We start from the raw sequence: 27,608 nt of genomic DNA, 5'->3' as shown, positions 1-27,608 counted from the left end.
GTCTGTGTGGGGAAATTGCAAATGTGGCAAGAGTATTTTTTTGCCTTCTATTTTTTATTAATATATTTCATTACCTCCAACGTGGACCCTTCATTGCTTTTTTTACGACCTCGGTTTCTTCATTAAGTGCCCACATATTCGGCAGTCTCCAAAGATTCTTCCTCACCGGCGCCCCCCCCCCCCCCCCCGTCTATTTGTTTTTTGGACCCAGCTCCCGATGGGGGCCCAATGAGGATCGCACGGAAAAAAAAATCACGCGAATGCATCGTCACGTCACGACTCTAGCGACTGGCACTATGACTACTACAGTTTGTCAATGCAAAAAAAGACCCGTTTAAATTTAACAAAAATGCCCAGAGCCCGAATTTGGGTCCGGTGTGTTGACAAATTCCTGGGTCGATTTTTAGTCCCCATTCTGTCACTGGTCAAAAAGATTGTGAAACCAGAAAGCGCAATCAAGTTTCAAAAGGGAAGACGGATAAAATATAATAATTATATAACGATGATGAAAACATAAGAATAGGCTTTATCCTTTCTGGGAAGGGTGGAAAAACCCTGATTTTTTTTTGCAAATTTGATCGGGTTATTGGTTTTATAAAAAAAAAAACGATTTTGTAAAAAAAAAACCATGATTTTAAACCGGCAAGTCAAGTTGTCGTCAATCAGCGTCAGAGTAATCGGATTCGCTGTCCTCTTCGATAATCTCAACTGTGCCGTCGAAGAAGGCGGGAATGTTGCTCTTGATGAAGATGACCTTCTCCACCGACTCCACGCTCGGGCTGTTCCTCAGCTCGAGGCGAACGAAGGCCGTGGTGGAGAAGTTCCTCTCTGATGCGGCACTGGCCGTGGTGATGCTGGACAGCTTGATTGGCCATCTTTTGCGGCTCAGGCCACTCGCTGTCATCGGACAGCCAAGACTCCATCGGGCGTCTTGCGACGTTTGACCATCTTGTAGCGGAACGTGTTGTGTGTCCTCTCTTTGGTGGGGGCTATAATTGTAGGCATTAACAGGCAATAAAACGGGATTTTTGGCCATCTGAGATTATCGTTTTTTTTTAAATTAAAACCATGAAAACCCCCATGGGAAAAAAATACCCGATGCTGCCAGCCTTGCTTCCTGGCAATAAAACAGATGTTAAGCTGTTCAGACACTCTACAGATGCCTATCGCAAAGCATCAAGTCTGCGTTAACCACACACCACGGTGGTGAGATGTTATCTTCCTTGCCCCGTATGCAGGGGGGTCAGGGGTTCATTCCCGACCCTGACGCCTGCTGCTGTTCTCCCCGTGGCCACGTGGATTATTCTCCGGATCCTCCCGGTTTTTCCCTCCACATGAACAATCGGGCATTGAGATTATTTAGATCGCTGAAAACATTTCCAAACGATGGGGCCACTTTGTTGAGCCTATCATTTGTGACCAGGGCGCTTCTGAAAAATAATTTCATACCTCGGTGGGCTTTACCTGGTAGGATGAGGATGGTTTAGTGTTGTATTTGTTTGGGTGATTTCTTGACGTTTCTTGTACTTTGCATTCCTATCGTGTTGTTTTGTACTGTTTGCTGTTGTAATGTTTCTTACCCGCCCCTACTGGACATCTGAAAAAGAGCTTCATAGCTCATCGGATTCCTCCAGTATAAATAAACATGATTCTGACATACTTGTGGCAAAAGATGCTCTGATAATATACTTGCATTGTCTTTGAAACTGATTGGCCTACACCAGAGACAGCTTTCTTTATGGCCTTGTCTCACCACCAGTGTTAAGACTAGAGAACTGCCAAAAGGCGAACCAGTCCACAGACAATTCAAGCAAAGCATTAAGAGCTCTGGCTGAACTCGCTGCTCAACTCTTAACACATGTTTTATTGCCAGAGAGGGGTAAAGCCTCTTCTTATATTAAAATTTTTATACCGGCAAAAAGGTCCCTTACGTAAGACTATATTAAGTTATTTATTTATCAGGGAAAGCCACACTGAGTCAGAGGACTCTTGTTTCTCAGGAGGGTCCTGCACTGCCGTTTTATTTGAGAATGTTTTCAGCCAATTAACGACGAACTTGATTTGAAGCTTTCGTGACTGCAGGAATTACTCTTTGGTTCTTTCGGTAAAGTCACGTAGAAAGAAAATAAAAATAACACGCAAAGCCTCCGGTCCGCAGATCTGCCGGAGGCTTTTAGTTTATTTCTACATGACTTTACCGAAAGAAGCAAAAGAGTAATCAATGACGAGTTGTGTTTATTATTATTATTATTATACATGTGGGAGGAAACCGGAGCACCCTGACAAAAAACCCACGCGTGAGCGAGGGGGCAACACTGTATCCCCATGTATATGGAGACAGATGGCGGTTAGTCCACTTGCTGCACCACCCGCTCCTGGCCAGCCAGGGTACGGCACCTCGACGTCCATGGGAAAGGAGTTGCACAACGTGCGCGCGTGTGATCCACCAACCTCCCGCCGGCCGTGACAGTGTTGGATTACAGACGCGCACCGCCACCGCCGCCCAGCTTGAAATTGAAGTTGAACTTGGACACGGCTATCCCGTGCCCGGAACACCGTCACGAAACGCAACTGTGGTTGTGCCCGCGAAAGTCCTAAACAAGAATCTGAGAATTTATGGACACGCCCAGTACAAGCAACCAATCGGCCAACCAGAACAGGCGTAATAATAATAATGAGGGTGAGATTCCTCACGTTTAAGACGCCCAAGCCAGACGACCATACATAAGAGTCACAAATGAGTTGGTTAATCTAGTGGGGGGGAGGGGCGGGGGGGGGGCTTTTTTGCGTTATCGATCATCGCATGCAAAAAAAGATATTGATTGATAAAAAAAAATCGATTATCGATTTGGCACACAAATCTGCACGTCTAACAAAATAAAAAAAGAGTGCGGCGCTGCTCATGTGTCGTTTGCGTTTGCTCGAACATACCACGGAACCGCCTAGTCCAGCCGCCGGCGCCTTACTAAGGCTGCCGCGCTGACCAATGGCGTTCGCGCGCGCCAACCGTGCGGTTACCGCATCTCATTGTCAATTATACGTGTTTGGGAATTGATAAGGGATTAAACTATTTTTAAACAACTTTCTTATTTTTATTTTACCAGGTTAGGCCCACTGAGCGCCGTAGCTCTTTTCCACAAGCGACCTGGCCACAATTCGTAGCTCAACGCAGCGGCTTATCATCGCGTGGAAATTTATAGCAGACAAATACTCTAAACGCGCGTTGCTTCTAAATGTGGAGGGAAAAACGGGAGGACCCGGAGAAATATCAATGCAACCACGGGGATAACACGCAAACTCCAAATATACAGCAGCAGGCGTCAGGGTCGGGATCGAACCCACGACCTCCTGTGTACCAGGCGAGGAAGTTAAAATCTCCTAGCCACCGTGGATAAAAATTGCAAAATCGTTTGACAACCTTCGTCACAGTACAAGCCGCTGGTGCAGCAGGACACAACTCCATGGACCACGCGCACACGGACACTGGAAATACATTCAGAGAAGTGACACTATTGTGAAATTTGAGTGACGCACGGCACGTTGCAACGGTGCATTTTACAGGGTGACATTCGCCAAAGCAATGTCCAATAAGCTCCATTGAGGTGGAAGTGAAAATGACTACGACACGCACTTGCGATATGCCGACAGCATGTATGTCAAACTTCTATCGCACCGTACGTAGCCGACCGTGCCAATCGGAGGGGCGATGCAGAGACAACATAGGAGCGTGGTGAAAGTTACTTTATCTTTCCAACGCGTGAAACCATGCAAGGCATGCATGTGAAACTATGCGCACTTAACAAAATGATGAGCAACGCTTGCTTTGAAGTGCTACGTAAAAAAAAAAATACCTAGGACCACACTACAAAAGAATGCGCCCCATCTCGTTTTTCTCTGAGTCCGGATGATAGCGATTGGATGGGACAACCACCATGGGGAAAAAAAGGTGTTTTGACTCATGGGCCAAAGCAGAAATTGGTACCGCTTAAGGTAGTAAAACTTGAGTCGTACCCAACGTATTTAGGTAACGAATACGTGAATCTCTTGATAACCCCACTCAGTTTGGCCGCTATAAATTTACACGATTAGCACGTTTGGCTAAGTACGGCGCCAAAGATGTTCAACATAATACACGATAAGCCACTTCGTTGAGCTATCATTTGTGGCGAGGTCGAATCGAAAAAATAGCTGTATATCTCAGTGAGCTTTGGTGGTAAAATTTTTAAAAGTTTATTTTGGTTAACGTGGTTATAACATAATTCACGGTAATTAGCCACGTACAAAAGAATTAAATGCTGAAGTTATGCCACCTCTGGTGGTACAGAGAAGTGAAATATCTGGTCTGGGCTCACGAGGCTATCATACGCTGCAGGAAGTGTGGGAAATTCCATCGTCACACCGAACTCCGCTTCCAGCACTTTGATGCTGCCCATCTTCACCAACCCACGCCGACACGTTAGGTGAAGTATGGTCAAATCATTCTGACAAACATCTGCAGCAGTGGACTGTACAAATGAACATTTTTGTTTTCTCAGGTAAGGCCTCACTGAACATGCATTCAGTGAGGACTTACTGTATATATTTTAAAAGATTAATTTATTTAAATGTCCACATACAAAATTCGGTTAAAAATGTAAGCATACATATCAGAATATGTATTTATACCGGAGGAATCCGATGAGCTATAAAGCTCTTTTTGATAGATGTCCAGTATCGATTTAAAGCTTTCGTAACTGCAGGGATTCATATTCTTGGTTCTTTCTGTAAAGTCACGTAGAAGGGAAACAATAACCGAAAGCACCAAGAATATAGATGTCCAGTAGTTCACAGATGTCCAGCAGTGGATTTTGCATTGTGTTAACATACATTTAAAACACATGTGACTGCACAGCAGTGACATAACATAAACATTTACTAAAACTAAACTAAAACAAACTTAATCTACCAGGCAAGGCCCCACTGAGCTATATACAGATATTTTTCAGAAGCGACCTGGCCACAAACGATAACTGAACGAAGTGGCTTATCACGTTGACATTTATAGCAGCCAAATACTTTCAATGCACGTTGATTCTAAATGAGGGGAGAAAACAGAGGACCTGGAGAAAAAGCCACACGACCACGGGGAGAACACGCAAACTCCAAATATAGAGACGTCAGGGTCGGGATCAAACCCACGACTTCCTGTACACCAGGCGAGGTAGTTAACATCTCCTAGCCACCGTGATGATGATGATGAGAGAGACACGCAAACTCGAAATATAGAGACGTCAGGGTCGGGATCAAACCCACGACCTCCTGTATACCAAAAGAGGTAGTTAACATCTCGATACCATGGTGCAGGGTAAGCAACATAGGGAACTTCCTAAAACTCTGACATCTATTTTACGTTACACTTGTGAAAATGTATAGAATGCGCAATGAATCATGCACATTCAATTACCTTGTTTTTTCTTCCAACTGATGTGTTCAAATGTACTGTATGTGTATTATGTTGTAATGTAATACTTGGTTGTGATAAAATACTTTGACATTCAAGGTTTATTCATCCTGAATAGTTGTCATCATTCTACCAACTGATGGATAAAGGCCTCCGCCCACACCTTTCCCATCCCTCACAGTACAGCGATGTCACAACCTGTCTCATCCCGTGCTTAGAACCCATCTTTAACGCTCCTTCTCTACGGTGATCATCCTCTCGGGTGCCACGATAATGAGATGTTAACTACCTCGCCTGGTATACAGGAGCCCATGGGTTCGATTCCTTATCGTGACACCTGCTGTATATTTGGAGTTTGCGCGTCTCTCCCTCGCCGTGGTCGTTTGGCTTTTTCTCCGGGTCCTCTGGTTTTCCCTCCACATTTAGAATCACGTGTGGAGGGTATTTGGCTACTGCCATACATCTCCTCGCGATGTTAAGCCATGTCGTTGAGCCATCGTTTGTGATAGCCAGATGGTTTGTGAAAAAGAGCTACATCGCAGCTCAGTGGGGCCTTACCTGGTATAATAAAAATAGTTTTAGAGTGCGTTTCTTCCTTTGGACTCCCTCTAGAGCAGGGGTGGGGAGCGTCCGGCCCGCAGGCCGTATGAGGCCCACGAAATAATTTGGTGTGGCCCTGCCAAGGCAACCGCAGGCGGGACTCGAAATTCAATAAATCTGGGAGCAAACCTGGAAAAGCAGTTGCGAGTAGCGACATCATCAATACCAGCTAACATCATCACACGCCTCGCCAAAGAGAAACATTAATAATAGGGTGTTTTCCCCTTTTTCTGGCAACAAAACTGAAACCTTTTTACAAGGATTCATGTCTACATTAACCACAATACCTGCAGTCAAAATGCAAACAAAAAATATACTATAAGAGAAGCAGCTCCAGCCATCACATTAAAGGGCAAGTTAATGAAATGTTTGACCAAATATAACGGGCAAATTTTTAAGTTGATAATTTTGTATGGCCCGCGAATGATGATATAAATATCCAAATGGCCCTTGGCAGAAAAAAGGTTCCCCGTCCCTGCCCTAGAGCTTCCCATGGTGATGGCCCTTCCCACCGGCAGTAGACCGGGCATGAAACTGCAGGGCTGCATCTTGTACACAAGTAACAGACCGAACCACCTGGAAGTAAACTTATTAAATGGGATGTTACCGTTGACAACTGCGTCGCGTTGGAGAGAGTGCAACGACAACGGAGTGGACAGTGGAGGGGTGTTGGCTAAATGGAAAACGGGGCGGACAAGTGATCAAAACCGCAAAATGAATGAAGGAAGGGAAATAGGACGGAGAATTCAGAAGCCAAACAAACCTCAGGAACACGGGCATTTGTGGGCAAGAAATAACGCCAACGTCAGCGGGGCCCCGGAGGGCGAGGGCGCGAGCCAAGAAAACGCGGGCGTTCGCGGCCGGGAAACCACGCGGTCAAGAAAAGTGGAAAGCAACGCACAAGGGTAGAGAAGACAACCGATGCAACCAAAGAGAAACGAAGGCGAGAGGCGATTGTAAATTCCAGGTTTATTGTCTACATTGGGGGGAGAGGGGAGGGTGTGTGTGGGGAGTGGCAGTCAAATTGCTGTGGTTTCTGAAACGGGCAAGCTCACAGACACCACTTGTGATTTGAACAACAATACAGACGCAACCTGGCAATTAAGAAGACGCTCCCCCAAGCCATTTAATTACAATTCAGGATGGTGAAAGAAAAAGAAATAGTTTAGGGCAGAAGAAGACAGTAGGAAAGGGCTAGAAGAGAAAGGCAGAGAGTAAGGAGAGGCAGCTAAAGGTGGGGGAGAAAGATAGTTGGGAAGCAAAGGTGATATAGAAAAAGTGAGGGAAGGAGTTGTAGCGATAGATAGTTAGGGAAGGAGGGGAAGCAAAAGGAAAGGATGAGAGAGATAGAGTTCAGGTAAAGCAGAAGCAAGGACAAGAAAAGCAAGAAGCGAGTGAGAAAAATCAAGTCTAGGAAATCGGAGGAGGAAAAATAAGATGATAGGAAGGCGAAAAGGTAAAAGTAAAGTTTCTAAGCGCAGGCAGCTTATGAAGAAAAGTGCAAGAGGCGACAGGAGAGAATGACAGGTAAGAACAGGAGAGAATTAAAGGTAAGAAGAGCATTAGATGTGAAAAGAGTGAATTGCAGGAGTGGATGTATAAATAAATAAGCGGCAGTGGCGAAATCACCGCGAGAGCTCTCGGCTTGGCGCGCAGCGGTGCGTGGGGGCCTGCAACAATTCATCGTCTCTCATCTCTCGGTCGAGTACAACGTCGCGAGCGCTGTAAAGGAGCGCACCGATGCGCAGGTTGACACGCATGGGGGTATTATCGGTATGTCTCTTCCAAGACGGCTTGATAAAAACAACAACAACACCATCGTCGGCCCAACCGGACAGAGATCAGGTTTATTACACATTGACGCCGCCGCAGCCGCAGTCACGCTCGGCGAAGGCTCTCCCTAACAAGTTGACCACTGTGAAGGAGGCAAGGTGGCAGCAGCAGCAGCAGCAGGAGAAGAAGAAGAAGTGGCGGCGACTCGGGGGCGGGGGGGGGCGGGGACGTGGAAAGAAGGGGCCCCGGAGCCGTGACAGGAGAGAAGAGGAGGACTCAACCTCGCGGCCGACTCCAGCGACGACGCGCGCCAGTTCCGGTCGTGGGATTTTTAGCTGAGCGTACGGGGAGACACGGACGGACGGACGGACGGACGGACGGGCGCGTGGGTCAGCCGATGATTAGGCCGCCGGCGGAATATACGGCAGCCACAGAGAGGCCAAACGCGTGCAGAGGCAGAGAGAGAGAGAGGTGTTAGCCCGAGTAGGTTGCCGAAAACTCAAACACACAAGGCGTGCGTGCCACTGGAGTGGATTAGTTGAGTGCAGGTTAGCAAACTTACGGGTTTAATTTACATATTTTTTTCCAGTGAGTTAATCAATACACTTGTATTTAGTTCTCCGACGCTAAAGGTGTTTTCAGACTTACGAATAATAAATGTTAGGCTAATTAAAAACAAATATCTTTTCACTGTGTGTTGAAGAGACAAGCAGGCCATTACCAATGTATATGGTAAGCAAGGCAGTATGCAAGTTGCATAGAGTATATTATTATAAAAGTATAAAAATCATTACAATAATAATTTACAGCCATTTGTCAGTCCACTGCTGGATGAAGGCTTCTCCATGCCGTGTGTCGGTCACGGGGGATGTTTGACCATACTTCACCACACTGGCCAGCGTGGATTTGGTGAAGCCGGCGTCCCAGGACTGGTTCAGATTTCACTCGCCGCTGACGTTTAGCAGTGGCTGGGAATCGAACTCGGGACGCTGGTGTCGTGAACTAAACCAGCGGGGGCACCATAACAAGTCGGGGTCCCTGCAACGCTTTTGATTTGTCAAACAGCAGGGCTGTTACAGAGGAAGTTGCAGGCAGCAGAGAACACTGGGGAAGGGTGGGACATGCAAGAAGGCAACACAGAGAGCGAAGGAGAGAAATGAATTTACATGGAGGTCATGTCGTTGAGGGTGTGGTCCAGCTCCTCGCTGACAGCCTTGTACTTCAGTTTCTGGTTGTACAGCTCGTCTGCACGGGAGAGCCGCCGCCGGCAGACGGGTCAGGAGAAGACGGAAAGAGAGCGCCACGGTGGGGGGGGGGCGGTGCAGCGTGGGGAAAGGGAAAGTGCGTGCAGCGGAGCACGGGAAAGACCAGCGTGGGAGCGTACGCCAAGGACGACAAAAAAAAACATCTGAAATGGGGCTGCCCGAAACGTCCACTGTTATATACAGAATCAGAATATTTATTTATACTGGAGGAATCCGATGAGCTACAAAGCTCTTTTTCACAGATGCCCAGTAGGGGCACGGAGTCAGCACGTTACAACAACGACAAGCAATACAAAAACACGATAGGAATGCCAAGTACAAGAAAAGTAAACAAATCACCCAAAACACAAACAACACTAAACCATCCCCGTCCTATCAGGCAAAGCCCAAAGCGACCTAGCCACAAACGATACCGCAACAAAGTGGCCCCATCGCTTGGACATTTGTAGTGACAAAATAATCTCCATGCGGCGCTATTGGTCTGTTCATAACGTTCGAGTATTTAGGTGTTCCACTGACATGTTACTGAAAAAAAAACCTTGAAGGATAGAATATTACGAGGCACCGAATAAGCCAGCACAGTGGCTCTTATAACCTGGGGTACACGCGCCCTCTGGGGGCACGAGATGGCCCTTTCTGGGGGTGCCCGGACATGGGCAGATTTTTTTCGAAGGAAAATCATCGAAAAGACAAATTAAGCACGGGCACGTAAGATCAACTTACTTTGTCATTAAACCTCTTTTGCCAGTACCAACATATAATGATAGGGTTTTTCACCTTTTTTCTGGCAACAAAACTGAAACCTTTTTACGAGGATTCATGTCTGCATTAACCACAATACCTCCAGTCAAAATGCAAACCAAAAACACACTATGATAATATATGCATTTTGACTGCAGGTATTGTGGTTAATGCGGACATGAATCCTTGTAAAAAGGTTTCAGTTTTGTTGCCAGAAAAAAGGGGAAAAACCCTATTATTATAACTTACTTTGTGTTTCTGAACATTATACTTTTTCTTAGTTTTTTCGGTAAAGTCACGTTGAAGAGAAACAACAAAATAATAAAATATATAGAAACAATAAAACATTCTCACGACGTTTCAACCATAACCCAAACGGCCGTCTTCAGGTGTGTTGGTTCGCATAAATGTATTTTTAAACGGCGCATTTATTTATTTATAAAAAAAACGTTAGCGTCACGCGCAACGATTTGGCAGTTTACCCAGGACTAGTCCATCTATATTCTGAAAAGAGGAGGGGGGAGCCATCTGGCTTCCATGAGAGATTCGTTCATGAGGCTATCCACATATACAAGCACAGAGACAATTTCAACCGAGAAGATGGATTCTATCTTAGCAATCATTGGAAAGATGTGATAAACCATTTCAGGTCTTAATTGATTGTTCACGCTTACAGTGGCTTTCAGACAGCATACATTATATATATAAAAAAAAAATTCGTCTCCCCCCTCCTCTTTTCAGAATATAGATGGACTAGTCCTGGGTAAACTGCCAAATCGTTGCGCATGACGCTAACGTTTTTTTTATAAATAAATAAATGCGCCGTTTAAAAATATATTTATGCGAACCAACACACCTGAAGACGACCGTTTGAGTTATGGTCGAAACGTCGTGAGAATTTTTTTATTGTTTTATATATATTTTATTATTTTGTTGTTTCTCTTCAACGTGACTTTACCGAAAAAACTAAGAATATGAATTACTGCAGTCACGAAAGCTTTAAATCAAAATTATACTTTTTTTTACGATTGAGAACCAAAGAGGTGCACAGCAAGGCTGCAGTAATGGTTAAGAACCACTGTGCTTGTAGAAGCCCCAACCCTGACGAAAGAGAGCGACTGGCGGCAGGCTTGACGGATGGGGGGGTGAGAAACCCCTGGACGTACCTTCCAGATCGTCGATGGTCTTCTCCAGCTTCGCCACGGACCTCTCGGCAAACTCGGCACGGGTCTCAGCCTAGAAGGGAGCAAATGCACCAATCGTTGTCAAAGGGAAGTTTTCTTCGAAGCGTCTGGACAGCATCGCTCTCCAATGTAAAAATAATTGGCAAGTGAATAAATCATGAGAGAACGGCAGCCAGGGAATAAAAGGCGTCCGAGGAAACGTCCACCAGATGTACACTTTAAACCATTTAACATTTTTATTTTACCAGGTGAGGCCTATTGAACTATAAATCTCTTTTTCAGAAGCGACCTGGTTATCACAAATGATAGCTCAGCAAAGAAGTGGCTTATCATCACGTGAAAATTTATAGCAGCCAAATACTCTAAGCGCACGTTTCTAAAAACGGAGGATGTGGAGAAAAATCCAGGCGACCACGGGAAGAAAGACACGCAAACTCCAACTATACAGGCGTCAGGGTCGGAGTCGAACCCATGACTTCCTGCGTACCCGGCGAGGTAGTTAACATCTCGCCACCGTGGCACCCCACGGAGCGATGAAATCGGCTCACGTACAGGTGCTGGGTGGATAATTGCATTGTGGAATCGAGAGAGATGGCAGTTGCTTGGGCGATGCATTCATCCAGCAGTGGATTGACCATGGGCGATGACAATATGACTAAGCATCCAAAAGTAAAGAGCTTTCCATCTATGGGCATAAAGAATTCATGTCAAACATTTCCCAGAAGGACAGGCTTTAAACAGCCGCCTTGAACCGGTTTGGAGTAAAGTCTCTCCCCCGGCGAGCTGTAACATCGACCGGGCCAGCTTTGACTTGCCCAGGTAGGTTACTGCAAGTGAGATAATGTCCGCAGCGATAGCTGCTGCGCTGATGAGCGCACGTGCAGGGGAAGCACAGAGCGCTGCCTCACCTCCTTCAGCTTGTCCGTGAGCACCTTGATCTCCTCCTCGTACTTGTCCTCTTTTTGCGAGTACTGAGCACAAATAGAAGATAGAGGGGGGGCCCATCGGGCATCTCGACAACATAACGCATCAAATCGGCAGACAATACGTCTCCTTCATGTACCCGTCTCTCCACGTTAACATTTTTCGTCAAAAGGATTTCTTGCACAACCCATTGGTCGTAAGCCCTTGCTTCTGGTACGTATAATTCACGTATATATATATATCCGTCTCTCCACTTTGAAAAAAATTAAAGGATTTTTTGCACAACGCATCAGTCATAAGGCCGTGCTTCTGGGAGTGCATACTTTCATCAGCTTTTATTTCAAGACAAGTAAAACTATGGACTGGTTTTCGACAGTGTTTCATCATCATCATCCTCAGAAACAGGATTGCTTGAATCAATGCTGGTGAACTGCCAATCTTATAGGTAAGGGTTCCTCTCCCCTTACAATACGAGGTCCGAGTTAAGACATTACTAAGATAGTCAAAATCCTCCTCCCAAACAGACTAAGGGTGTGAAGACACAATGCTGCACAATCCAGAACACCGGTGGCTTAAAGTTCTGGCGGCAAGGGCCTCCACGACAAGCAGCTTAAAAGGCAGCCCTGTCTGGAGAGTTTTCATCTTGGCCTACTCTGTCACGCTGGCCAGAGCCCTCTTGGAAAAAGGATGCAACTACCCACATGTTGCCCCGCCGATCGACTCTTTCGTATCTATTCACGCTGCTGCGTATAGATGGGGAGATTCATGAAACTTGCTCCCATTGTTTCAACCGCTGCGCCGGGAGGTGGAATCGAATCGGCGACCTCTGGATCGCGAGTCCAACGTGCTGACTGTTACACCACGTGGAGCTTCGCTTTATTTTGCGTGTTTCAAACCTTTTTCAGCAAAACGTTGATGACATCTTTACTAGGTCAGAGTATCCATTCCGGCTGCAAATGATACACACGTAAATGCACGGCATATGTATTCAGAAGAAAGGTGGACGCAATTGGGCAGTGCTGCCGATGCATCGGATTAGGCAGTGATGCCACAACAACCTGAGACAGAATGCCTCGATGAATTGTGTCACCGCTATTGGCCGATGCCCTCGCGCCACTGAATACCTCAGGCGTTGCTGCAGAACGATTGCAGTAACAGCTGAGGTCATGCACTTAGACCAGGGGTGGGGAAATTTTGGCCGGTGGTTCAGATCGTGCCTGTGAAGACATTTTAAATGGCCCGTGGCAACATGAGGCCTACTACTTCTGAACGGCACGGTACAAACAAATCTTTACCCATCGCGATGGGAATCTTAGCAGCGCTAGCCAGGTTCCAGTCGTGAATATCTTGGGTCTGTGTTGCTAATTTCCACATGGCCGAGACGCTCCTGTCACTGCAAGGGCTTGCAGAGACACGCGCGTTACTCTTCACGCTGTTCATTGCTCAACGGTTAAGGACTGTGTTGATGTGCGGCCCACGATGGTAAAAAGGGGCAGCCCTGCAACTTCACACTCGCATCACTGCGGGTGGAAGGGTCGTCTGCTAGAGGGCGCTCTCGAGAGCCTCTCGGCCCACAGAATGGATCTGGAAGTCCAATTCGGTGCTCAGTAAGCAAAATGTTCCCTTTACCCCAACTTAAACCGTCGTCGATTCCCTTCAAAGGCTGCAGAACCCATTGGCATAGTTCCTTGTCTACACTGCCTCATGCACGAGGAGAGCCTCTGAGGGACCCACACCTTATCGGACTGAGCCTCCAGAGACTTGAGGTTGTTGGAGACAGTTTTCAATTCTTCCTCCAGCTCGGCACATTTGCTGTTCGACCGCAGGTTCGGTGCGGCGAGGAAGAGGCACAAAGGGCCGAAGGAAAATGGGAGGGGAAAGGAAATAAAAACAGCCAGGACAGAGGGGAAAAGAATAAAGTGTGAGAAGCAAGAAGTACGGGCCGTAAAATGAAAAAAATGTTTAAACTGTTACGAAAAAATGTGTTTGTGTTGTCCACAATTAAAGTTGAAAGTGGACGGAAGCAAAGTTGACATTTTACCGCAAGCGTAAAAGTATTTTAAAAACTTGTGATTAAAAATTATTCACAGCGTGTTTACATTTTTTCAAGTGGCCTAAGAACCTCTCGGTGGGTATGTTTTCTTTACGGCCGTTGCGACAAGATACTGGTACAAAGAGCGCCGAGTGCCCACAATCACATTTTACCGCGTACAAGGTTATACCCGAGCAAGAACTTTGACAGCCATAAAAGCGGAGCGGCATAAAAAATACCAAGCCAGAAAGTTGGAGCTTGAAAAACAGAACGAAGCCATTGCATGCGCAAGGGTAAGTGCGCGGGCGCAGAGGGCGAGAGAGCCCGAACTGCCTGACGTGTTAAGACAATTAATTTCTTTACCTGTTCTTCCGACGCGAATAGGGACCTCAGTTCCTCCTGCACGTGCCTTAGTTCGTCTTCCATTTGCCGGACCCGGCTGATTGACGAACGATTGACGGGCAGCCAGGCGGGTTAAGCGTGCGACCAACACACACGCGTTAGTTAGTGAGCAGCGCGGTCAAGCCATGCGGGTTAGTACACCGTTTGCACTGTTTAAAAATACATGGGGGCGCATCTGTCCTTCACGCGCAAATTATTTATGAGGGTATTTTTAGACAGTCTTTGGTACACAGTGGGAATTTATTCCAAGCGAATCCACCAACTGAAACAAAAAAAAATGGATCGCCTGCTATCATTGCATGTAACATTAAATTTTAAACATTCCTAGATTTAAATATTGGTTTTTACGATTTATTGTACTTGCTAATTATGTATTTATTGCCAAAAAATTTACCCAGGAAAGCCTCGCCGAGTCTCAAGATACTTTCTTCAGGAGGGTCCTGTGCAATGGGAGGAGTTGGCCAATCCCACAAGGGGTAAACAATGAACACGAGCATCTCCTGACCACCGTGCAGCCCCATGTCTATAATACCTGGCAAGCCCCCGTGGTGGTTCACCGATCCAAATACTAAAGCAGGCTCAACTCGCCACGGTGGCAAAATGTTAACTACCTCGCCTGGTGTACAGGAGGTCGTCAGTTCGATCCCGACCCTGACGCCTGCATATTTAGAGTTTTGTGTGTTATCCCCAATGGTCGCGTGGATTTTTCTCCGGGTCCTCCGGTTTTTCCATCCACATATCGAATCGGCATGCATTTAGAGTATTTGGCTGCGATAAATTACCACGTAAGTAGCCACTTCATTGAGCTATAATTTGTGGCCAGGTGCTTCTGAAAAAGAGCTATATAGCTCAGTGGTCCTTACCTGAAAAAATTCAAAATAGTTTTTTTTATTCAGTTTAAGTTTCCAACATGTAATGAGATCTGGTACATCTCGGGTCATTTGGTCAAAGGCATCCAAAAAAAAAAACCTTCCGATCTCAACGGGCTCTTACCTGGTTTTTAAGAGGTCAGATATTCATCTATTTTAGGCGCGAGCCAAAAATGTAGCAGAACGTAGAAACTGCACGGTACAGGCCATCCAACAATACTTAAGGGTGTTAACACGTGCTTTGGCAGCCGTTTCCAACGCGTCCCGTGGTCGTACACGCATTCGACACGAGAATCGCTGCGCGTTCGCTCGCGTCGCACGCGGCCGCCGTGATTTCCCGCGGGCCGCACTCACGTTTCTGAGATCTCCGCGCGCTCCTCTGTGCGCTCCAGATCTCCCTCAATGATGACCAGCTTACGGGCGACCTAGAGTTCCGCGAAGGGCAACGCGCGCGCACGCACACGCAACCACCAGGGACGTTACAGCCAGGGCTGCGTTTTTCTGCGAAATTGAAAACTAATTTCTTTAGAACTGTTTTTGTTTGTGTTCGGTTTGTTGTGCATGCCCCCGCACATCCGATTAGGCACGGTTGCCTGTGTACGGCGGTGCGAAATAATTTCAACATAGAGTCGAACCCCTCTTAACGACGGTAAATGGTTCCGCATAACCGGTCGTTAAGTGATTTGGTCGTTAAGCAAGTATAGGAAATACATACTCTTTGGTTCTTTTGGTAAAGTCACGTAGTTAGTTATTTCTAGTTAGTTATTTATACCTACGTGACTTTACCTGAAAGAACCAAAGAGTATGGATTCCTACAGTCACGAAAGCTTCAAATCAAGTATAGAAAATACACGGTAAAGGTTTAATTCGTTCCGATAACATCGAAAGTTACCCTTTTCCACCCAATTTCACGTACTTTAAAGATACTAAGAAGATTATAAACACATAATATTAAAAGAAACATGGCAAATCGATTCATTATTTAATTATTTACTCCATCTACAACAGCCCGCCGTCAACAAGGGAATGGTCAGTAAGCAAACACATTGGGCTTTTTGGAAGCCCGTCATGAAGCCATTAGTCATTAACAGAGGTGGTCATTAAGAGGAATTCTACCGTACACACATACATAACCGACTGCGGGTTTTCTATCTGGATAACCTGCCCATGGGTAATTAACTTTGCAGATTACAACATTGGGGTGGTATAAGTATTATTATCCTGTGTTGATGATGTCATAAATGTGAAATTCTGCAACAGAATGACTTTGTTTTTTTGTCAAATTGACAGCTGCAACCGTGTTGTGCTCTGCATTCGAAAGGAATCGCGTATACGGACTTGACATTTTTTTCTGGACATGTGTCTAATGCTTTTAAAACGAACTCCGCTTACTCCGAGTAATTATGTATGACAACTTAGAAGAGGCTAATGTATCATCATTATCCGTGCGAAAATAATACAGAGGATTTTTTTTCTCTCTCTTCCCGACAACCCCTTTTTGAATAAGCTTCAATAACGGCTGTCCATTCAACGTGGACCATTTAACGAGGGTCCACGCGGCGTTTGTATTCGCGTAAAAATCTAATTTCAGACAGTTCAGACATGACTACGAAGATATGAATTGGCATAAAAATACAAATCATCATACTTATCTGTTTTCATGCAAATATACCCTCATACTACGTTAATGATGGACCGATAGTCATTATTATAATCCTGTGCTCATATTCCTTTTCATTAACACAAATTCAATAATGGAATTACTTTTGTCGCTTGTGAATGAATGGCTTGAATGGTTGTATTGTATCGTACTAAATTGCCACTTATTTTTAAATAGCACATTAATTATTGCAGCACCACAAAGTATCATCACCACCACCCTTCACTCTTTGACAATGTTTGAGAAATTCTACGAATTAATGACTTTCGTTGAGGTCACATGAACATCTTGAATGGAGTTATTCTTGAAGTGAGCGAGTGAGCGAGCCACACCAAGTCGTCAAGTGAACTCACCTCCTCGTACTTGCGGTCAGCCTCCTCAGCGATGTGCTTGGCCTCTTTGAGCTGAATCTCCTGAAGTTCCATCTTCTCCTCATCCTTGCCAGCCCGGTTCTCAATCACCTTCATGCCTCTGTGGAAACACGCCAGGAACCGCGTTCAAATTATTGATTCATTATTATTATTATTTTATTTATTATTATTATCTTATGATCGTCCAGCCGAGCTGCGTGACAGCCACTCTATCTGCAGTCCGGAGGGCGCTGAGACCACCATTGAGTCTCATCAGGGGCAGCATTGGATCAGGATTTGCCTTGTGCTCTACATCAGTACCGGTGGCGAGATGTTCACTACCTCGCCTGGTATACGGTTAGATTCCGACCCTGACGCCTGTATATTTGGAGTTCGCATGTCTCTCTCCTCGTGGTCGTGTTAATTTTTCTCCAGGTCGTCCGGCTTTCCTCCCCCCCCCCACCCCGATAACATTTAGAAACATGCGTTTGAAGAATTTGGCTGCCGTAAATTTACACGTGATAAGCCACTTCGTTGAGCTACCATTTGTGGGCAGGTCTGCTTCTGAAAAAGAGCTATACAGCTCAGTGGGCCTTGCCTGGTAAAATAGAAATAGTAAGTAGTAAAAAAAAGAGGGTGGGTCTCCCTTGGTGGACTGTTCCCCCGACGCGTTCTATTCCCTGGCTGCTGCACTCTCATTATCATCGACCGTTGGCCCACGTGGGCATTTATTAACTTGCCAATTATTTTGATATTGGAGGCTTCAGCGTAGCGATGTTGTCCAGACTTTGCAGCAAACTCCCCTTGAAAATTATTCACGTATTTGAAGCTAATGATCCGGGCCAACGGACCGCATTCTTCAAGAACAAATGCATCTCGGTCACTTGCCACACCGATAACCCCGGGCGGAGTTTGCCATCCCTCTGACTCGATGTTGGGGGGTCGGTGGTTGCCTGCCAAAGTGCGGCCCAATCGGCGACTTGGCGCAATTCACCGTCCCGCGTGCTAATGGTGACTGAACACAGTACAAGTGCATCGATGTCTGTTGTATATTGATGAATGTATTACTAAAAATTAACCTTTCTGAAGACAATTATCAATTATGTAATTCAGTTTAACAGCTCAAAAGACCACAATATCGATGAAAAAAGTCTGGTTACGTGTTCAATGGCAATATTGATTTTTTTTTCTTTTTAGGCTTATATTAATGCTTTTAAAATGCATTTGTTATTTTGCTAGTGATGAATGTACGACTTTAAAGGTGAGTGTATTACAATCCACGTGAGAATGATACACTGTAACATTGTTTTTGACCAAACTGCTTTTAACAAGTGCAATAACCACTGGTTTAACCACATTTTTCAACCAGAGGGTCATTTAAGGAAAAAAGATAATGCATTTCCATTTTCAAACAAACGTAATATTTGTACCATTTAGTAATAAGTCCAAAGATTAGAATTTGCCTACACGTACATATCTTACGACTTTTCTCTTCCCCCCCCCCCCCTACAATGTTATCCCGATTGTGTGATCTGCACCCCAGCCACGAGATAAAGAGTTTGCAACAACAAAAACAAACTCTCCAATGTAATGTAAACTGGGCGGTCGCGGTTCTCAGGGGAACTTGCTCAGTACCCTGGCCTCTCAACTGCACTGGGCTGCTCTAAAAAAAAATCTTCTCGTCTTCGAAGCCACGTCGCACGTTCTAAGTGGCTTTTTTTTAGGCGCACCAAACCAACCGCAGCTATTCGTTTAACGTCGGGTTACACCTCCAACGTGAGCAATTGTTCCTGCAAGGGGGAAGTGGAGGGATGCTAACATTGTGTCTCACCTGTAAAAGCACTGTATCAAAATTGCCAACATCAGTGCTAACTGCAGGGTACACATGCCTTCCAGTGGAAACAAAACAATTACATGTAAAGCCCTTTTGTCAATACACCACATGGGCCTTGGGGGTTATTTGGCCATACTTCACCACACTCGTCAAGTGTGGCATGGTGAGGAGAAATTACTTGAGAGCACAGCAGTACAATACAACAACGGGTTTCACTGCACTGTCCTCTGCCGCCCATGACACAGCCCCGCGGGAGCCTATTACAACGCTGTTGTGCAAAACGGTCTCCAATCCAAGCACCATCTGGGCTCTACCCTGCTCTGCTTCCATGGTGTGACGAGATCGGGTGGATGCATTCCGTGTGCTTCGGTTAGAGGAAACGAAAAATAAATACCGTACAGATAATACGATCACACAAACGATACATCATGTAACCCGTGCCGGTTTGCTCCCATGGAAATAATTTATGTTAAACGTTTTAAAACAAGTCTTCTTCTTTCGTACGGCTGCTGATGTAGTCGATGCAGACCAACAACTACATTTTCACATTCAGGGTGGTCAAGCCAGATAACCGCGTCAGGAGCAGCGGAGTGCATCTGCTGCGATGTCTCCACCGGATTTGTGGATCGGACGTCGTGTCGTTTTCCGGTCTCTGTTCTGGATGATCAAAGTCGCATACTACTACTGGAGATTTTTTTAATTTTCCGTTTGTGCATCAGGTATCTGCATCTCCTGCCATGATTTGTGCAGTGGATGGGATTCAGGGTGGACCATGAGCAGCTTTGTGGAAGATCAAACCCGGGGATCTTCTGCGTTGGGTCTTTCGCAAGGTGTTTGGTTTGCGAGTTATTTTAAACTCCATTCAGCTCTCCACAGGTGGATCGTCAAGTAAATGGCATTTATTGCTTCTCTGCTGTAACAAGGCCTGACAACAGCGAGAGGGAGAAGCCGATACATCTGTAGCAGGGCCCCGAAGTTCAGTAGCCCCCCCAACCATTGCAAAAAATGATTTTTTTTTGTATTTACATAACAGGAGCCCTCCTGAGCCAGCATTTTAGGTACAGGCAGATCTGGGGTCAAGTACATTTGTAGTCGTGCAATTCGTTATGAATTACAATCACAATGTGATTGTAAAGGAAATTTTGGTTAACGTTGCTTTTGCAATTGTAATTTTAATTGATCCCGGGTGTGCGTACCACGGCCTCAAATCGCTCTCGATGCCCCCCCGGCCATAACCAAGCACCTGAATCACGAAGGGGTGCGGTGGTTGCGTCATGCAGCAAACACGTTGTGCCTTCACCATGCCTCAAAAACCTGCAAGGGAGCGACCTGCAGCCTGCGTTAATTAAATAACCGCCTTTCGTTACTTGGAAAAGGCACAACAAGACTGCCTTCACAACTTTCAGAGAAACCAACTATGATGGGTATATATTTTTTTTTTAAATGTGAGGCTTGTAAAATTCATGAAGCCCAACCGGTTAACTGGCTGGGTGGATGGAATCTGCTGCACTGCCTTATTGCTTACAAAGTAACCCCACAGCAATCTACAACACCTGCTTCTTGTATGATGGTGACCCATCCAAGTAATATCCAGGCTCAACCAACCCTTGCTTTGTTTCTGAGATATGACCGAAATGGCAGCATTTCAGGTGATTTGGCCATGTGCAGGGTTTAACAGCAAGCAATGTGGTTGCTCGTGGTCACTAAATATAAACTAAACTAAAAACTAAACTATTTTTTTTTCCAGGTGAGACCCACTGGAGCTATATAGCTCTTTTTCAGAAGCAACTTATAGCAGCTAAATACTCGAAATGCATGTTGATTCTAAATGTGGTGGAAAGAAATCGGGAGGACCCGGAGAAAAATCCACACGACCACGAGGAGAACATGCAAACTACAAATATATACAGGTGTCAGTGTCGAGATCAAACCCACGACCTCCTGTACACCAGGCGAGGTAGTTAACATCTCTCCACCGCGGCACCCACAGCAACAACAAAATATCCACAAGTGGACAGACGGTTGGTTCTGACCTCTCGCTCTCGTCGGCCGCCTTCTCGGCATCCTCCAGCTTCTGCAGGGCGGTGGTGAGACGCTCCTGCGCTCTGTCCAGCTCCTCCTCAACCAGCTGGATGCGCCTGTTCAACGATGCCACGTCAGCCTCAGCCTGCGGAACAAAAACGATCGTCGTTGGTTGGAGCGACAAGAATCGCAACAACGAGAGAGATGTTCCCGAAAAAATTCCAGCTAAGACGTCATTTTTTTGCCAGGGCCATAGCCGACTTTGTTTTAAATGAGCCACAGTCACATGAGGCATCATCATCACGATCCAGGGGCAGATCACCCGTTGGTGTCCACTGCACGTTTCGTCATTTGTTTCTATTTTCCTCTGTCGTGGCACATCTTTCTGGCACCAACCTCTTACGTCATCGTAAAAACATTCTCAATTAGGTCTTCCTCGCTTGCAGGTTCATTCCATTTTTCCCTGAACACACTTTTAATTTTTCTGTTGTTGTCCATCCTACATGTGTCCAAGCAGTGCCAGTTTCCTTCTCGTCACTGCCTGCATCTTCTTCCATGTACAACCATGAGGCATAGCACTTTGAAATGATCCTCATCTGTCACTGCGTGCATCTTAGCCATACTAATTGGGTACGACTGGGGAATAAAACTGCTACAATTAATTGTGGCAATTCATTGAATTGTGTAAGGTTGGGAGCCAGGGGAGGTCAAATAAATAATCACAGAACTCATACTGATGAATTCGCACATAGCAAGATAACCAAATACATATTTGGGATATAAGAATAGGTTTTACCGTTTCTGGCAATAAAACAGTTGTGTTAAGGTGTTAAATGTTTTATTGCCAGAAAGGGTAAAACCTATTCTTATATTTGGATACTGGCAAGTGAGGTTCAATGAAGTATTTGGGACCGCACGATTGTAAACTGTGCAATGTATATACTGTATATTTCATTCACATTGGCATCCTCTATGAACATGGTTCAGTGAGACTGAAGGGTAAAGAAAAATAAACTACCCACATAGTAGGGGAAACACTACCATTCAACACATTAACTAATAAAATAAACTAACCTTGTCTAAATACCCTAATAAATACTAATAATTCCGTTGCCAAGTTGTTACCTGCTTCCACAGGCAATTGTGGCAATTAGGGCAAACCACAGCAGGGAAAACACCTTTCCCGTTCCATTTGCTTGTCAATCTAAATTCGCGAATTTACGGTGCAGGAGTTACGTGCCCCCCCCCCCCCCATGCTTTACACAAAAGTGAGTGCGAAGCAACAACATCATTCTGTCTTCTACAAAGCACACCACGCATTATTAAAAAAGAATCATACTTAAAGTAAATTATTGAACATACATAACCACGGGTATCTTATTCCTCCACTTCCGATTGTATACGTAGGGCCTAAATCTAAAGCCACTGTTAAAATAATTCCTCCTCCATGCCATGCTGGTCTTAAGGGTTATTTGAATATATACGGTGCTGAACTTTAAACACTGGTGAGCGTGGGGAATTGGTGCGGGGGGGGGGGTTTAGATGCAGACCTAAAAGTACACAATGGATTTTGCTGTTCTGCACTATGCTGCCTACATACAACGCCGACTATCTAGGCTCAACGCTGCTCCGCTTCTGAGAAAGGGCGCATTCTGGGTGATACGGCCAAAGGCCAGGGTACCGTCACCATTACATGGCACTGTACTATATTATCAGCAAATAAATCAGTACGTTACTGAAAGTGGCAGAAAGCCTAGTCACCAATAACCATAAATTTTACGCTGTAGTGTGAGGTCAAAACTATGCCATTATCCGCACTGCATTCTTTCAACACCAATCACTTACTGAAACAAAGCCCAACAACATCTGCTGTGCCACAAAGCCAATAACTCAGAAATGCAATTAAGCCTTGTGAACATGCAATAACCTAAGTGCCAGTGTGTGTGTGGAATGAAAACAATGTCCAGCTGGAGAGATGCATGCCAAGTCTATCTTGTGAAATTAAACGCTCATCGGCAGATGCACTGGAGTGAATTATTACACTGAATTGACAGCGTTGAGACAGGCACGGGAAGACCACATTTTTTTGGGCACGAAGTTTTGAAAGTACATTTTTGACATCTATGTCAAAAACTAAATGTTAGCCCACCCTCCCCATCTCAGAAATGTAACCAAAAATACAGGTATTGCTGCTGTCTAGAGCAACTTCCTTATGGGAAATGCTGACAAAGTGAGCACGGTTGGCTACGTACGGTGCGAAAGAAGTTTGACGCGCACAGACACGAAGAGCCGAGTTATTAAGCCCCTTTGTGAATGAACGCACGGCGCAATGTTTGGAATACTGCGGAACGTAAACAAAGAGTCCCTTTAAAAATCGGTGGCGTTTATTTGAAATTGACACCACTGGTGATAAAGAGTTATCGGCAAATCGCAAAATTGCAGCGTCTTTTGTGGGGGTTTTTTGTTGTTGTTGCAGCATCTCTGCCTGTGACAAATCGCCCGGAATGCACCCGATCTGGTCCCACCTCGGCGTTTGAAGGGTTGAGTATTCGGATAGAAGACCACCACACCTCACACAAGTGATTTCGGGTAGCAGAGGGCAGTGGGACAAAATCAATTGTGCTGTAATATTGGCCACATCTATGAGCCTCCTCACATTCAAACCTGCACTGACCACGACCTCCATCGTATGGGGGGGGGGGTGTCATCTAGCAGTGGATTGACAAAAGGACTTTACACGTACAATATGCAGCATCTACGTTAGGCCATGCTGTTCCACCGTGATGATATAGAGCAGACATCGTCTTATTACAGTATCTACGGCAGCTAAAAATGGTCTTAATCGTGGGATAATCAAATTGGTGTCAAAAGTAAAATCCTGGTCATGTCTGGACCCTTCAGCCTTTTTGTTAAACGATAGCTGGATGAAGGCCTCCCCATGCAGTATAGAATACAGTAGAAATTAAGATGTATATATAGTAAAATTAAGCTATTAAAACCTCGGCTATTGCGACTTAATAAAAGTATTTTTTCGTATTATTTTTTCATTGAGTTTGTTTTCATTGCATAACAGTCCACACGGTCACTTTTTCAGTGAAATTCGCAACAAGGAAAAACTATGTACATTTCCTTAAAATTAGAGTTAGACCTTTAACAAATAACAGGAAAATCTAAATCCAATAAATAATGCCAAATACAGAGGCCCGGGCCTAGAAGCCTGCGTTGCCACGCCACTCTCCTAGAAGCCTCTACCGCTTGGGGCGCGCCACACCCGGCAGGGCTGCAGATTGGCTGCAGGGGTGCGGTGGTCCCAAACCGGACCCTTAACGTGGCACTGGTGACGCACGCACCTCCCAATTGCAGTGGCGTGCACCAAATTAGACTGCAAACTTTTTTTTATTTTAACGTTAATTAAATGTTTTCCCACCAAGTTGGAAATTACAGCGTTTAGCCAATTATGATAAATCCCCCTTTCGTGTGGTGTCACAATGCCACGAGGATTCCAGTGCAGTATATTAGGACGGGTTTAGTGGTTACTTTAAGATACATTACCTACATAAAACAAGACAGTTCCTAAAAACACCCAAAGCAACCGCGAACACCTTCACAATCTATCGTCGTAATGTTACAACAAGAGGTAAACTCAAGGGGGTCGACAGGGCCTTCGATTTATCGCAAAACGTGGCTAAGTTAACGAGCGAATGTCCACGGGATGTACTCTCCCTCGCCACCGTAACGTGGACATCTCACCGCTGGCTCGCGTGAGCGAGAACTTGCGATGATTCTGTTTGGAGTGGCTTATGCTGCTGCTGCTGTTGTTCATTGTGAACGATGATGGTGAAACACTTCATTAAAGAACTAACACGGCTGTATGTGAGTACGTACAGGTACGGCAGGAACAGGTGAGCGTTATTAACCAGCCTTGAGATAAAAAGCAAAAGGCGATGAGCGTGGACGTTTCGGTGCCTTTTGCTTGCTGTGTCTCCTTCTTGGACGATCCGTGGCTGCTGCTGATGATGCTGTCTGCTGCTGATGATGATGATGTCTGCTGATGATGATGATGTCGGAAGGAGAGCGATCGAGGCATCCTAAGCCAGGTTTCAGGGGGGCTATAGGGAGACCAGTGGCGAGCTATCGCAGGCTTGCCCCCCACCACTTCTCCTCCACTTTAAATAAATCCTCAACACGTTTTCTTACACACACACAGTACTTTAACATAACACGACCACGGCTGATGGCTGCACGCTGATGAATTTGTCACAGACAAGAACTTAACCGCGTTGGTTGCGACGCCACGAGTCAAAACACGGCACACACACACACATGTACTGTACAAACAGGCGACGTTTCGGGCAAGCGGCCTCGCCCAACTCTTCCCCCCCCCCTTCCCTTCCAATCTTCCTGCCATGCTGAGAACCCGTAGCCCGAAACGGACCTCAGGTGGAGGAAGGAGCTGCTTTGGTGAAGCCTCTGGCTCGACTTGTCCACCTCCTTCAACCCTAAGCGAGACAAGATATCTATTTATGTTTAAAAAAAATAGCCCCCCCCCAATCTCTCCTCCTATTCCTCCCACCACCATCATCATCATCCTCTTACTTTCTCTTTGCCGTCAATCTCGAAGTCGAGCAGCCTCTGGAGCCTCGAGACATTATCTTCCGTCTCGTCGGCCCTTTCCTGCAGCGCGCGGATCTTCATCCGCACCACCTCCACGCAGTTCGCGACCGTAGTCATGGCCAGCGAGATAATAATAATCCTCCTCCTTCACGGCGGACAAAACACCCGCGACGTTCCGCCACCACCACCACCAACAGCAGCAGCAGCAGCAATCCACAGCCAAGCACCTCGACCCCGGAATTCAACTTTAACCTTCGCAGGAGCGCTGTGGGTGGTGCAGCTGGTGGTGCAGCTGGTGGTGGTGGGTCTTTGCTTTAAAAAGTTAACAGAGTTGGTGGTGGTTTGGTTGTTGTCGTCTTGAAGCGACCGCCTTGTGGTTGCTGCTGTAAAGCAATGCCCTGGTGGTGGTGGTAGTGGCTCACGTCCACCTGGGACGGATGGCGAGGTGGGTGGGTGGGGAACGCCTCGGTGACGTCTCGGGCCCGCCCTACAACCCTCGTCACCCACAAAGACAAAGGATCCACACCACCGCACGTGTAGCCTTCGCAGACTGTAGGGGGCAAGTGCTGTTAGCGAGCACCTATGAAGGCCCGCACCGCACACGAGGAGGGGGGTGACCAGCACCACGCCCGGCCGCCTTTGTCTCCCCCAGGTGACGATGTTTTTTTTACGCACCGCACCAGATAGTACTAATTTGAGGCCGAGTCGACCTAGGGGAGAACCCAGCACCGGTTCAGATAAATCGTCATTGGTGTTGTCACCGTGAGTGGGAATCGCACTCGGGTCACCGGGTTCGTAGCGCAGCGCGCTAACCGCTACCCCACCGCTCCCCACACGCAGCCACGCACCCCCATTCATGAGTCACCACTAAAGTATTCAGTCAAAAAAGTATCATTCATTCATTCGTTCGGGGTGTTCAAAGTGAGGCGCCGTTCGTTCATTCATTCACTCACTCCTCACCACACCTCGGTGCTCTATTGAAGTGCGGTTTGCCATTTCATTTAAAGCGCGGGTTGGCTACGTACGGTGCGAAAGAAGTTCAACGTAATTATACATATGGGGCCGTCCATAAATGACGTCACGCGATTTTGGACGATTTTTGACTCCCCCCCCCTCATCATCACAGAGCGTCACAAAAAGTCAGACCCCCCCCTCAAATATGACGTCACAAAGCTCTGCCCCCCCCCAAAATATATAAAACATGCTTAAAATCTAGTAATAGGTTTTTCCCCTTTTATCTGGCACAAAAAAACTGACACCTTTATACAAGGGATCATGTTTGCAATAACCACAACACAAGCAGTCAAAATGCCAACAAAAAAAGACAACTCTGATAATCCACTGTCCTTGAAATTGATTGGTCCACACCCGAGACGGCTTTTCTTAGAGCCCAGTCTCCACTGGGGTTGGGCCAGAAGACGCCAAAAAGTTTTTTGGCGTCTTCTGGTTTTTGGCGTCTTCTGGTCCACACCAGTGGAGACTAGGCTCTAAGAAAAGCCGTCTCGGGTGTGGACCAATCAATTTCAAGGACAGTGCCAATATCATTATCAGAGTTGTCTCTTTTTGTTTGCATTTTGACTGCTTGTGTTGTGGTTATTGCAAACATGATCCCTTGTATAAAGGTGTCAGTTTTTGTGCCAGATAAAAGGGTAAAAACCTATTACTATATCTTGTTACTGGCAAAGGAGGTCTCATAGTGTGAATGCTTAAAATCGTTTTAAACTATTGTCATTGTAGTGCGTATTTAATGTGGCGCTGCAACTCTGATGTTGTAGGAGAAAACATTTATTAAAAAGTCTTTAATTAAGTAGAACGTGTTGTCTATATTTATTTAAAGTTGCGCATTTTGATGTGACGTCACATTTCTCAAACACCCCCCCCCCTCGTCACACATCGTC

At 45.9% G+C, this 27,608-nt stretch overlaps 1 protein-coding gene across 6 annotated transcripts in view; it reads right to left on the bottom strand.

Annotated features, from left to right (window-relative positions):
• Nucleotides 1–27,608, bottom strand: part of LOC116953557 (tropomyosin alpha-1 chain) — a 40,284-nt gene that overhangs the window by 756 nt on the left and 11,920 nt on the right. Inside the window, exons 1-9 of one of the 6 annotated variants that reach the window (XM_032973867.2) lie at nucleotides 25,693–26,119; nucleotides 21,108–21,241; nucleotides 17,244–17,361; nucleotides 15,585–15,655; nucleotides 14,323–14,398; nucleotides 11,912–11,974; nucleotides 10,986–11,055; nucleotides 8,980–9,058; nucleotides 6,993–8,148 (exon numbers count right to left, since the gene is read on the bottom strand). In XM_032973867.2, the coding sequence (XP_032829758.1) occupies nucleotides 8,145–8,148; nucleotides 8,980–9,058; nucleotides 10,986–11,055; nucleotides 11,912–11,974; nucleotides 14,323–14,398; nucleotides 15,585–15,655; nucleotides 17,244–17,361; nucleotides 21,108–21,241; nucleotides 25,693–25,827 (750 nt within the window). In that variant the 5' untranslated portion in view covers nucleotides 25,828–26,119 and the 3' untranslated portion in view covers nucleotides 6,993–8,144. Of the gene's footprint in view, nucleotides 1–6,992; nucleotides 8,149–8,974; nucleotides 9,059–10,985; nucleotides 11,056–11,911; nucleotides 11,975–13,663; nucleotides 13,740–14,322; nucleotides 14,399–15,584; nucleotides 15,656–17,243; nucleotides 17,362–21,107; nucleotides 21,242–25,692; nucleotides 26,122–27,608 lie in introns of those variants that run through there. The other 5 variants (XM_032973866.2, XM_032973865.2, XM_032973862.2 and 2 more) reach the window with 5 other exon arrangements.

Source organism: Petromyzon marinus, chromosome 52 (genome assembly GCF_048934315.1).
Source record: "Petromyzon marinus isolate PM22_M1 ecotype Great Lakes invasive population chromosome 52, UKy_Petmar_22M1.pri1.0, whole genome shotgun sequence".
In the NCBI taxonomy this organism is placed as follows: domain Eukaryota; kingdom Metazoa; phylum Chordata; class Hyperoartia; order Petromyzontiformes; family Petromyzontidae; genus Petromyzon; species Petromyzon marinus.
Note: the sequence above shows the minus strand (reverse complement) of the source record. Positions and strands in the feature narration are given on the sequence as shown.